We start from the raw sequence: 14,002 nt of genomic DNA, 5'->3' as shown, positions 1-14,002 counted from the left end.
AAAAGGCCAGTTCAGAACCAAGCGCGGCACCCTTTGGGCTCCTTTTGCTAATCTCGTGTTAGTAAAAGTTTGGTGAGAGACGATTCACGCTTTTTCAGACTTGTGGCTTTCAGATCGTTTTCTGCCGTTTGTGCTTGTGGGTTTGTATCTGCTCTTCAGTGCGTGCAAGCAAGTTCCGCGTGACTTTAAGTAGTCATTGTGTTCTTGTTCGTTCGTTACTGTTTTTCAGGTCGCTCTTCACAGGCCTTGCTGTTCTTCAGTGCGTTCTGTTACTTTGTTCTGAGCAGCCGACCATTTTCTAGCCATGTTGCGTATACGTACTCCTCGTAGAGTTCGTGCTGTGCGGGGGCTTGGTGTTGGGGTCCTGACCTTGAGTCCAGTCCATGAACAGGGTGGGGAGGAGTTCATGGACCAAGAATTGGTTGCTTCAGCGTGACCAGTTCTCTCATATGCCTTTGTTCCGTGAGAATAATCCTGATGATTTCAGGAACTTTCTCAGGATGACGGACCCCGTATTTCACCGTCTGCTGGCTTCGCTAACTCCCTATATCAGCAGGCAGGATACCTGCATGAGGCAAGCCATCACTCCGGAGCAGAGGCTGGTCGCTACCCTGTGGTACTTGCGACAGGGAGAAGCCTGCAGGACCTCAAGTTCTCGACATTTCCCCCCAGGCTCTGGGGATCATTATCCCAGAGACCTGTTCTGCCATCATCCAGGTCCTGCAGAAGGAGTATATGAAGGTAAGATTTTTATCCTTTAATATCACATTTTATTGTACTGAATGTTTGATAATATATTGTATTTCTTTCCTCATTCCCTAATTACCATGATTGGAATATGCTGTTAATGTCCCCTTTGTTCTCATGCATGCTGGTTTTTTAGGTATTTATTTTTTAAGCCCTTCATACATATCTGCCTTCAATAACCTCCCCAGCATGCTCTCCTGCCCTATATTCACCTCATGTAGTCACTTAACAATGTATTTTATCAGCTCCATAGTAGTGCTTTACCCCAGACACCCCTAAACTGTTTAGAAATTTGATTTGTGCTTTAAATTCAGGCAGAGTGCCAGAGGCTTTTTTTTTTGAATTGTCCCCAAATCATTTTTCTAAACCCTCCCTCCCCCCAACTGCTAAGTCAGCTGATCTCAATTCTCTATATATCCTCAATCATCTATCTGCTGACTTTGCCAAACCCATACACACTATACCCACCTCTTTACTGGTCAGATTTATGGATGAATTCCCCTAAGCATGTAGTGCAAGGGCCTGCCTGTATACTTTCCAATGTTTAAAGTTTTTGTATACTATTATTATCTTGATAGGTAATATCAGAATGTCCAAATGTGCTCAAATGTGTACAGTATGTATTTATATCTCTGTATTATGACACTTCTTACCTGTCCAGTGGGCTGCCAATAGTGTAACTAAGGAGGGGCTGTTCCAAGTAATACCCTGTATTTAGGCATTTATCTCTCAATGAAGTGAAGAGGGTTATCTGTCCAAGATCCCCCCCCTATAATGTTAGAAATGGCCCATGAGAGGGGGGGGGGGGGATATGATAGGAGTACCTTATACTTTGGTGTTAATTTCCCCTTAATAAATGCTATCTGGAGGTTGGCCAAGAATGTTTGTGCCTAATCTGCTTGCCATGTTTATGTGCAAAAATAGTAAATTATTTTTGTTTTCCTCAACAGTTTCCTTTTACGCCACAGGAATGGCAGACTGTGGCCTCCCACTTTGCCCAGCGGTGGGACTTTCCTAACTGCGGAGGGGCAATTGATGGGAAACACGTCCACATCGTCCCACCACCCAACTCGGGGTCGTACTATTTCAACTATAAGGGGTTCAATAGTATTGTGATGTTGGCGGTGGTGTCGGCTAATTACGACTTCTTGTATGTGGACGTGGGGAAGAATGGCCGGATGTCCGATGGTGGAGTCATCGCCCAGACGGAGTTCTACAGGCGTCTCCAGAATGGCAGCTTGGACTTACCACCTCCAGAGGACAATGTGGAAGGACTCCCATTCGTCTTTGTTGCGGATGAAGCATTTGCGCTGGGGACCATCTTATGCGGCCATTCCCGATGAGGACCCTCACCCCGGAACAGAGGGTTTTTAATTACCGGCTGGCCAGAGCCAGAAGAGTGGTGGAGAACACATTTGGAATCATGGCCAGCCGGTTCCGCCTATTTCTGACACCCATCCATATGGTGGAGTATAAACTAAATCATCTAATTCCGGCGTGCTGTGTTCTCCATAACTTTTTACGCCAACATTCTGCCAACTATGCTGGCTCAGTTGGGCCTGAGGCCGGAAATCTACATGATACAACCCTGACGGCGCTTGAAAGTGGCCGTCCTGGCTTGCCCTCCCTGAGTGCCCATGATGTCCGGTTAAGATACCTTGAGTTCTTTGCGGGTAGGGGGGCCATTAATATGCCAGACAATTTGTGAAGCATTTATCAAATAATAAAAAAAAATAATCTTTGGTGACATTTACTGCTTGTGTTTGTTTTAGCTGACCCTGACAGCAATGTGTGGAGTCCTGAAAATGGCGTGATTGTGTAACCTTATACAAAGCACTGTTGGCTGTTATATACTAAAGGCGTATACACTTTTTATACTACAAGTGCTCTTGAAACTGCAATGAAAATGCTCTTGTAGTGCAAAGAGGATTTGCCCTTAGGAAATAACCACCATTTTCTCAGAAAACAGCAATTACATCACCACAAAAGTGTTGTAGCGTTGAGATAATAATCCACACATTCTTGATTAACAAACTTTTTAATACCTGCACAATCACATGTGCATTTAGAAACAGTTTTTAAAACAAACCAACATCTTTGTTGTATAACAATTTTTGGGGTGGCATTATCAAAAATAGAAATGTCCATTTACGATAAAACAGGCCTGTGTAAAACCAACAAGAAAAACAACAATCTTGAACTTACAAAGTTCACATATGGTAAAACTTGAAGGCAATATCAGACATGAGTATTTAGGAACTGTGTTTGATATTGCGTTCAGATGGGGTGAAGTCACCCCTTGAAAAGCCAAATTTGGAAGATGCACACCAATTTACGAATGTCAACATGTGCTAGCTGCCATCACGGGGGATCAAGGGATGTGTTTTGTGGGAGCAACCCCTTCCTCACCGCTACTTTATTATTGAGGAAGGGGTTGCACCCCCAAAACGCGTCCAATGATCTCCCGTGATGGCAGATAGCACGTTGGCACACTGTGTGCATCCTCCAAATTTGGCATTTCGAAACATCGCTAAAAAATTTAAAACATTGTACCAGACAAAAAAAAAGATTTTGTGGGGCTTTAAATTCGCCCCAAAACATCAATGATGTTATTATTTTTTTGAATCACATCATTGATTTTTTTCTTGATGTTTTCCAGTTCTAAATTACACCCCATTATCACCCCGATCAGGATCTGGGCACTTTCTGATGTGAAAGGATCTTGATCCCTAACCTCACGATCACCTAAAAAGAGAGAAACCAAACAAAAACAGGTATCAAAAATCTGCCAGCATCCATCTCTTACCTGAGTCTGTGGTCGCAGACACTCACCTGTTGTGGTGCCAATTTCCACCACATCTTCTTCCTCCTCCTGCTCCACTTGTGTTGGGGGTATTTCACCTTCTTCTAGAGGTGGGGGGTCTCTGGTCTCGCGGATGAGGGATGTCCTCCGAGTCTTTTCTCCCCTATGTAAAACAAAAATGGTATAATTAGCACACAGATATTTGATGGCAGAACTATAAATAGGAAACATTGCTTGGAAGTGGGGTACAATTGTCAATTTTAGCAGAGTTCCAAGATGTCGCTTTTTTAGTGTCCTTTGTCAACCTGCAATACTTTACCTGTTTTGCCCAAGCTTCACAGATGGAGACCCCCCTATAGTATACACTGGAGCACCTGTGTGGCCCCCCTAATAAAAATGGTGTTCTTGTGTCCCACACTAGTGTTCCAGTGTCCAGATGTGAAAACAGCTGCTGAGTGTCCTCTCCTTACACAGAATCTAGTTTGCATTTCATTCTAGTCACAAACACATCTTTTGCATCCAAGTAGGCCCTAAAAAATGTAGGAAAATGCATATGGCCTAAACAATGGTGTTTTAGAGGCCGAAAAAAAAATGTTTGATACGAACGAATAATGGGCCCATGAACATTAAAATTGACATTTTAAACTGTACAACAATTAAGAAAAGCATATTGAGCAGCACGAACGTAATAAAGACAAAAAGAATAGGAACACATCACAACTACTTACTTTTTTGCAGCACTCTGCGGATCTTTCTGTACTGCTCGGGCTCTCTTAATTTCAGGTCCAGCGAAGACCACCGCTTCCTGAGCTGATCTTTCGATCGTCGTACCCCGAAATTCCGGTGCAGACTTTTGACCACTTTCGCCATGATCTTGGCCTTTCTGATATTGGGGTTGGGGTAAGGTCCATACTTTCCGTCATAGTCGGCCTTCTTCAGGATGTCCACCATCTCCAACATCTCCCCAAAGGACATATTTGTGGCCTTAAATCTTCTCCTTCTGGATCGGGACATGTCCGGATCCGGGCTTTCCTCCTCCTCCTCCTCGTTCCTGTAATTAGCACGCACCTGCTCTGACTCCGCCATGTGCTCTTCACCCACTGCGCCGAACGAAAAGGGGCAGGGAATAGACTAGAAAGAATGTCAGGGGTGGGCGGAGTTACTCGCATGCGCAGTGTGTATAAAGCGTACCACACGTGCGTATTACCTACGATCTGTGAGCGGAGGAAGGAGCATTGGAGGCGCCGATCATAAGAATGAAGGTAAGAGACATACTTGTGCCTATACTGCTTCTAGATTGAGGCCTATATTGTAACAAGATTAGGAGAGTTTGGTCTGACATTAGGCTTTGTCTTGTGTTCTGTCTTACAGTGAACATGGATATCTTATTACAAGATAATGACTTCATGTCAATATTCATTGACATGTTCAGGGAGCTGCCCTGTTTGTGGGAGATCAACCACCCACATTACAGGAACCAAAGAGGAAGGCAGCGCTGGATCAATTGTTGGAAATTGTGAAGCAGGTGATCCCCACGGCAGACATCACATATTTGAAGATCCTAATTGGTGGCTTGAGGAGCACATATGTAAGGGAGCGCCAGAAAATCTAGGATTCACAGAGATCCGGAGCAGCAGATGTGGTACTATGACAGGCTGCATTTTCTGTCAGGCCAGACTGAACCCGGGTCATAACTCTCCAGTCTTCCTTCCACGCTTCCTTCCCTTCCAGCTGAGGCTTCTGACGCCCAACCTGGGCCTTCCAGGCAGCAACATGTGGAGGAGCCCAGCTTGAGCCAGGTATAGCATTCCTCTCAATATTTCTGCTTGTCCAATCAATGATGTTAACTAGATGTTAGTTTGGAGTACTAATTTCTGATTGTGATTGATGAAGCAAAAACTAAAACCATGTCCCTTTTTCATACACAGGGAAGTCTCAGCCAGGAGGTGGCTGGGCCGAGCCGGCTGGCTGATCTGCAGGTCCCTCCCCAACACCTGGAAAGAGAAAGTGGCAGGAGGAGGAGTGCCCTAGAGGAGGCTGCCATAGGCCTCTTTTGGAGGGCTACAGAGGCCCTGGGAGCACCACAGACAGTGGAGGATGACTTCGCTGCCATCATTGCCTCTAAAATGCAGAGGATGGAGGAGGGACAACAACTCATGTGTGAGTCGCTCATATTGGAGGCTCTTAATAAAGGTATGAGGGCCCAAATTACATCTGAGACACACCTTTGCTAACTCACACATGGTCCTTCTCCTCCTCCTGCAGGACCTCCTCCTCCTCCTCCTCCTCCTCCTCCAGGTCCTCCCAGTCCTACTCCTCCTCCTGCCACATCTCCAACAGCACAGCCACAGCCCCGAATGAAGCGTGGAAGGAAGACCAGAAAGTGAGGACCCTGGATCCAGTCTGGTCGGCCAAAAGATGCAGCCTCTTGTGGTACCACAGCCTGGGGACACAGATGTCATCTGCTGCTTTCCGGATCTCTGGGACTTCTGGACCAGACTGGCCTCCCTTACATATGGACTCCTCAGGCCACCAATTTTGATGTTCAAGAATTGATGTCTGCCCTGGGGGTCCAAGGCTTCCCTAATTTCTCCTGTTGATCCAGCGTTGCCTCCCTCTTTGTTTGGTTCTGAGCCCTTAATAAAGGATTTTTGGTTTGAAATACACTTGCCTATGTGTGTTTTACTTCAAAAAGAACAGTTTGTTTGTGAGGATTCAGGTACATTTCAAAAATACAATGTGAAATTAACACGGGACACCACCACCAAACAATCTCCTTTGTTTGTAATAAAAGATATCAATGGTGTTGTGGTAACTTGACACACAAAACACACACAAAAATATTATGGAATAAAACTAAAAATAAAATTAAACAAAGATCAGCCTTGGAAAAAAAAAAAACATAAAATCTAAACGAAAAATGGCTTTAAATAATAATAAAAAAAAAAAAAACATTATGTCAGATGTGACAAATAACAATATATTCAGGGAATCCCAAGAAAAAAACAAAAAAATAAGTTTGTGAGAAGTGTGTATGAATATGAGCAGCAAAACTACTTAATTTTTGTAACATTATAAAGAAGAAGAGAGTGCGCTGTATTAAACCATTTTTAATATTGCAGCGTGACGAAAGTGCTGTATCCATTGCGAATGCTAATTTTACCTGACCGAGCTGTTCCGTGTCGAAATTTCTTCTGAGCATGCGTGGCACTTTGTGCGTCGGAACAGGCCACACACGGTCGGAATTGACGCGATCGGATTTTGTTGTTGGAAAATTTTATCTCTTGCTCTCCAACTTTGTGTGTCGGAAAATCCGATGGAAAATGTCCGATGGAGCCCACACACGGTCGGAATTTCCGACAACACGCTCCGATCGGACATTTTCCATCGGAAAATCCGACCGTGTGTACGGGGCATAAGAGTCACAGAATCAGAACAAGCATTTAACAAAAAATATACTGTTGCTGTATATTGTGACATGTCTGGAATTTATTCGTGTAGACTTTTAAGGTTACTAAAAGGTTAATTTTATGTTTATGTCATGTCTATGCACCCGTTTACTCTGTGTCTACATTGTTAACTATCGATATGGTCTGAGGCAGGGGTGGTGTATGGAACTCAAGTGCAGAAATCTCAATGCCACTTTCACTAAGTCTCCTTCAGACAAAGCAAGCTTTAACAACCAAGGCAAAATTGATACGCCAGTTTTTGTTGAACTTTTTCCATAACATAAAGTCCTTAATTAACCTAAACTTACCTCTTTGTACAACTTACATACAGTTTTGTAGACATAATTATGTTAAGAATACCTATAGAATATAGTCAGCTTTCCTTCACATGGGTTCTTTGCACTCCAAGAAAAGAGCGTTCCATATAGGGATCCAGGTCTTGTGCACATCATAAGTTCAGGCATGAGATTAAGTGGCTCTGCATACATGTGGTTCTGCAGCCAGACTTTCAGTGATGTCAATGTGCAGTCAGAAGACATAATGTGCAGAACGCACCTCTGGAAAACTGACAGAAGCGCAAAAACATCTTCCAGACTCTTCAATTCTACATCTAAAAAAGAAAAAAAAAAAACAAAAAACTTTGGTTCATACTAAACCTTGTTATGCGTTATCTTCCTGTATCTCTTTGTAGTATAACCAGTCAGGCCAAACTTTTTGTGGATTTTTGATGGAAGAGATGATATGTACAGTAACAATATTATTTGTTTTAAGAATGTGATATTTTACTAAGGGTTTGTTTATACTTGTATTGATTAGCAACACACATTAAAGCGCTTTAATCCACATTTTTTATGTGTTTTTTTTTAATGTTTTTCTGAAGCTTAGTAATTGCCCTGTGTATGTTAGTTTTCTATTTTTTCCAATACATGAAATAAAAAAAGTGAAACGAACTCTGAAGCGCCCTCTACTGCTGCAGATTCAGTTAGGAAGCACTGTGAGGCATCTAAGGAGGCTTTTAAAATGCGGTGAAGCATCAAAAAAGTGACATGGGTTATAAATTCTAAAGCAAAGGACTTACAATTCTGTGAGTTCAGTTTTATGATCTGGGTAACCCTGCCAGCTCCATGATCTTTAGTGCATCAGCAACAAAGTTTAATCAAGAACATCAAGAGGGGCAGATTCAGAGCCACATTATTCAAGTCAACCTAAGAAACGGCCCAGGGCCTGATTAATGTCCAGGGGGCCCAGCTACAACTATAAAGCTCCTGTATTAACAAGGGGTATAGTGAAATTAGGTAAGGCTGTGCACCTGCCTGTCACTTTATAGGGGAGAATGTAATTGTATCAGTTGGTGTCTGATGGGAAGTAGCCATATCAGTACAGACAATGAAAATAGGGGGAATTTTCTGAACCTATAAGGGGATGAAGGGGGTGCAAAGATGGGACTCATTCTGTCTTATTTCATTTTAAGCAGGCAGATTTTGCAGCATGCTCATGCTGAAGGCTGTAAGTTTGTGCTATTTAGCAACTATCATGTCCTGTTTTCATCCATTTTTGTTGGTGAGTCTTCAGTTGCAGCCACTGTTCGCTTGCTGATTAAGGTTTGCCAATGTTTGTCTTGTGCAACCCAGATTTTTATCTTTGGTATAAAAGTGGCCCTGTCAACTTCAATGTAATTTTACAATTCAAATGAATTGCTGTAGCTTAATTGCCATTGCATATGTGTCTGTGCTAAAAGTAATGGGTCAGTTAGCACTTTGATGTCTGTTTGCCAAGAAAACATAAAGCATCTCAATAGAAGCAAAATAGTACATTAATTGCAAGTGCATTTGTCAAAATTAATTAATATGGCCCTACCATTAAAAAAACATCGTCTCTAAGAAGCATAGTGAAAAATACGCAATGATATTGTTGTCATTCCCATTGCCCTCACTGCCAGAACTTTCATTTGTTGAGCAGAAATCTACTGCTTTATTTAACCACTTTAGCCCCGGAGGATTTGCCCCCTTATGACCAGGCCATATTTTGCAATACGGCACTGTGTTACTTTAACCACTTCAGCCCCGAGCCTCTTTTTTACACTTGTTTACAAAAGTTAAAATATTTTTTTTTTTTTGCTAGAAAATTACTTAGACCCCCCCCAAACATTATATATTTTTCTTTCTAACAACCTAGAGAATAAAATGGCGGTTGTTGCAATACTTTCTGTCACACCGTATTTGCGCAGCGGTCTTACAAGCGCAATTTTTTTTTAAGAAATACACTTTTTTGAAAAAAAAATAAGACAACAGTAAAGTTAGCCCAATTGTTTTTATATTGTGAAAGATAATGTTACGCCGAGTAAATTAATACCCGACATGTCACGCTTCAAAATTGCGCCTGCTCATGGAAACTTTTGCCCTTAAAAAGCTCCATAGCCGATGTTTAAAAATTTCTACAGGTTACCAGTTTTGCGTTAGAGGAGTTCTAGGGCTAGAATTATTGCTCTCGCTCCAACGATACCTCACATGTGTGGTTTGAACACCGTTTTCATATGCGAGCGCTACTCACGTATGCGTACGCTTCTATGCGCAAGCTCGTCGGGATGGGTCGCTTTAAAAAAAAAAATTTTAATTCTCATTTATTTTACTTTTAATTTTTTATTTTGACACTATCTTTTAAAAAAAAAAAAATGTGGCTCACTTTTATTCCTATTACAAGGAATTTAAACATTACTTGTAATAGAAAAAAAGCATGACAGGACCTCTTAAATATGAGATCTGGGGTCAAAAAGACCTCAGATCTCATATTTACACTAAAATGCAATAAAAAGAAAAAAATGTAGTTAAAAAAAAAAAATTCTCCTTTAAGAGCTATGGAGCCAAGCGGGGGCCACCTTCCCCTCAGTCGGCAGCCAGGCATCACAGAAGATGACGCATGCCGTTCCTGAAAATACCGGGATTATGGCAGCTAGCTGCTGCCACAACCCTGGTATTTAGCATCAAAATATCGATGTACGGGTATAGCGATTTGCGTGGTTAACTGACAATTGCGCAATTGTGCGATGCTGTACACAAATATAATTGATGTCCTCTTTTTCACACAAATAGAGCGTTCTTTTGGTGGTATTTAATCACCTCTGTGGTTTTCATTTTTTGCGTTATAAACAAAAAAAAGAGCGTCAATTTTGAAAAAAAAAAAATATATATTTTTTTACTTTCTGCTATAAAACACATCCAAGAAAACATTTTTAATGATCTATTTTCTTCATTAATTTAGGCCAATTTGTATTCTGCTACATATTTTTGGTAAAAAAAAAATCCCAATAAGCGTATATTGAGTGGTTTAAGCAAAAGTTATCGCGTCCACAAACTATGGGATATTTTTATGGCGTTTTTATTTATTTTACTAGTAATGGCGGCGATCAGCGATTTTTAGCGCGACTGTGACATTGCGGTGGGCAAATTGAACACCTGACACTTTTCTGGGGACCAGTGACACAATTACAGTGATCAGAGCTAAAATTATGCACTGTTACTGTACTGACGCTGGCAAAGAAGAGGTTAACATCAGGGGCAATCAAAGGGTTAAATGTGTCCCTAGGGGGTGTTTGCTAAATGTGTTGGGGGTTGCTCTGACTGGGGAAAGGCAGAAATGCGTGTTCCTGCTTAGCAGGAACACAAGATCTCTATCTTCTCCCCTGTCAGAACGGCGATCTGCTTTGTTTACATTCTGCCTCTCTCGGGAACGATGATTGGCTCCCCCCTCTGCCCAATCAGCGTGTGATCGTGCCACCTTCTAATGGCTGTTGCAAGAAATTACATACAGGTATGTGATTTCATACAATAAAGCCAACCTGCCACAATACATGTACGTTAGGAGGTTGGCAAGCAGTTAATTTTGACCACTGCACTCGCAATTAACATACTATTCCCGACTTCTACTGAGTTGCCTTATGTTTCTTGGCAAACGGACATCAAGGTGCTAACTGACCCATTTCTTTTATAACTGACACATATCTTCGATGGTAATTAGGATAATGCAATTCACCATTGCAATTGTTTGAAGAAACTTTAAATTGGAACTACTTTTTCATGTAGTGTTTAGGTTATTATATTTGCTTTAGAATATTTGAATTTAAATACAAATAGTGCTTAGGATAGTTCTTCTTGGAGCATAATAACGTATTGTGTGAAACACTGTAAACTAAAGTATCATATAAAATGTTGTATTTCTACTTTATTATTTAACGCAGAGTTTTGGTTCAGATAAGTTCACTATCTGAAAACGTAAAAGTTTTTACCACTTGCAGTTCAAACTTGTGAATAATAATAATAAAGAAAGCCTTTGTGTTTTGGCTGCATTGAATAATTCAGCAAAGGTTCTCAAGAATCTTATAAATTTACCTTGACAGTGTTCAAATACATTTATTGTATGTTTTCCTTTTAAAACATCTTCAAGGCTTAAAGGAATTCTCCCACATGGCATGCTCAGCTTCTCACTTCTAAGTAAACAGTCAGGTTGAGTTTTCCTTCTGGCATGCAGCAGCAAGGCACAACTAGTGTTATTAAGTGCCAACACTGAAGACAGCTCGGTGACAGCAGTAACTGTGTGCTCCAAATCATTTTGATAGGATGGAGGGCTGGGTCTCTGCGAGCAATTCCCTGTAAGAGTGTCCTTGCTATTGTAGTCAAGCCTTTGTTTCTTTGCTATTGGTTCTGTATGGTACAGAGTACTGGAACCAGGGGAACAGCTGATGGCCAATTTTAGCACATTAGTCTGACACTTGGTAACTGGGGAGGGTAAAGCTATTTCTTGATCCATTATAAGCGATAAGCCAATGTCACTCAGTGATCTGTAAAAAGCAACAAAACAGTGCTATAAAAAAACACATCACACAGTGCAGATAATACTGAAGAAAATCTGAAAAGTTAGCAAGATTCACTTAAAGTCTCCAGAAGCTGTTTCTACCTGTATATCAGCCAGACCATAAAATAAATGTTTTATTCAGTACTTTTGGGTATGTTTAAAAAAAGCTGGAAGAAAATAAAATGACTGGTTTGCCCTCTGTTGTCTGGCAACAGGATAGAAAAAAGAACTAAAATCTGATAGACAGCGAGGACATTTTTCTTTCTTCCAGTTCTTACAAAGAAGACGCAGGTAAACACCAAGATGCTGCGGGATTATATGAACTTTGGGGGCAAACCCCACAATCTGCAATGAGCAAATTAGTTTTCTGTAAAACAAAGTGGTGGATTGTGGGCTGTGGCTCCTTGGCCTCAATGATGCATCCATATAGCACGTATTTTACAACAAATCTAGTGAGCATACTCTGAGTAAGCAGTAAAATCGCTTTAAAACAAACCCTCTGTGATGCCAATAAAGTTAGGTTAAAAAAAAAAGTAAAAAAAAAAAAAATCAAAGTAAAACATGATGACTATACTCCTCCTCAAAAATATTTTAAAGCCCCACACATACAAACATAAGGGTCCTTTCACACTGGGGCGGGGGCGTTGACGGCGGTAAAGCGCCGCTATTGTAAGCGTCGCTTTACCGTCGGTATGCGGCCGCTAGCGGGGCGGTTTTACCCCCCTGCTAGCGGCCGAGAAAGGGTTAAAACCACGGCAAAGCGCCTCTGCAGAGGCGCTTTGCCGGCGGTATAGCCGCGCCGTCCCATTGATTTCAATGGGCAGGAGCAGTGAAGGAGCGGTATACACTCCGTTCCTTCACCGCTCCGAAGATGCTGCTGGCAGGACTTTTTTTACCGTCCTGCCAGCGCATCGCTCCAGTGTGAAAGCCCTCGGGGCTTTCACACTGGAATTAAAGCAGCGGCTGTTTCGGGTCGGTTTGCAGGCGCTATTATTAGCGCAATAGCGCCTGCAAACCGCCCCAGTGTGAAAGGACCCTAATATTTCAAGCACTTGGTGGGCCTACATACAAAAACGATGACTAAGCTACACATAATAGGTATTGCCTCACCCACAAGAGTGAGGGCAATTCTAGGAACATCACTTATGGTTAAAGTAGAACTATAGGCAAAACTTTTCTTTTCATTTTGGATAGAACCAGGGGGGGTTATAAACCCTGTAATATTTTTTTTCCCCTCCATCTGTGTCCCATTGGGAAGATTTCCTGTCTCATAGCCAAACAGGAAGTGAGAGGAAATCCCTGCAAATTAAAAGCATTCCTTGGGGACCCCCAGGTCACCAGAACTAGTGTCCCCATAGGAAGATTTCTCCTCTATTCCTTTTTTGGGGACATTGGAATGGGGATTTTCTGTTACTTTCACTTTCAATGATATTTGTAAACAGGAAAAATAGAGATGATCTCCTTAACAGGGGGGAGGGGGGGCACAGACAGCAATACAAACTGACAGGTGTTCTAATCCCGCTCCACTCTAGCCAAAACAAAAAAAGGTTTGCCTTTAGTTATATTTTAACTCTCAAATGATGACCTGTAAAGGCTTTTAAAGCATCACTTGCAGACAATTTTGAGTTCCAAAGTTTGTAGCTGTTCCACACAATCTTAAGGCTGAACATAGAAACACAGAAAAGTGATGGCAGAAAAAAAGTCCAAGTGGCCCATCATTTCTGCCTCAATATTTTCCTTTCATTTATACATTTTTGTATATTTGCTTTTCTCTTTTTTGTCTGAGTATAGATCTATGTTTGCCCCTAGCATGTTTGAATCCATTTACTGTCGACTGACTCACTACCTCTGCTGGAACTCTACTCTACCAACAATCAACTACTCTTATGGTAAAACAATACTTTGGAAGATTAGTTTTGAACTTTCCTCCAGTTAGTTTGAGGTTGTGTCCATGTGTTCTTGATCTTGGCTTCATATTGAAAATACTGCCCTCCAAAACTTTTTATACCCCCTTAACCACTTCAGCCCCGGAAGAATTGACCCTTTCCTGACAAGAGCACTTTTTGCGATTCGCCACTGCGTCACTTTAACTGACAATTGCGCGGTCATGCGACGTGCCTCCCAAACAAAATTGATGTCCTTTTTTTCCCACAAA

The 14,002-nt window shown here is 41.7% G+C and overlaps 1 protein-coding gene across 2 annotated transcripts in view; it reads right to left on the bottom strand.

Moving 5' to 3' along the window:
- FANCB (FA complementation group B) overlaps positions 1 to 14,002 on the bottom strand; it is a 110,222-nt gene that overhangs the window by 10,472 nt on the left and 85,748 nt on the right. For both annotated transcript variants that reach the window (XM_073616948.1, XM_073616947.1), the window contains 2 exons: positions 11,385 to 11,833; positions 7,360 to 7,609 (listed from right to left, as the gene is read on the bottom strand). In XM_073616948.1, coding sequence (XP_073473049.1) covers positions 7,360 to 7,609; positions 11,385 to 11,833 — 699 coding nt within the window. The remainder of the gene's footprint in view (positions 1 to 7,359; positions 7,610 to 11,384; positions 11,834 to 14,002) is intronic.

This window comes from Aquarana catesbeiana, linkage group LG02 (assembly GCF_042186555.1).
Source record: "Aquarana catesbeiana isolate 2022-GZ linkage group LG02, ASM4218655v1, whole genome shotgun sequence".
NCBI lineage: Eukaryota > Metazoa > Chordata > Amphibia > Anura > Ranidae > Aquarana > Aquarana catesbeiana.
Note: the sequence above shows the minus strand (reverse complement) of the source record. Positions and strands in the feature narration are given on the sequence as shown.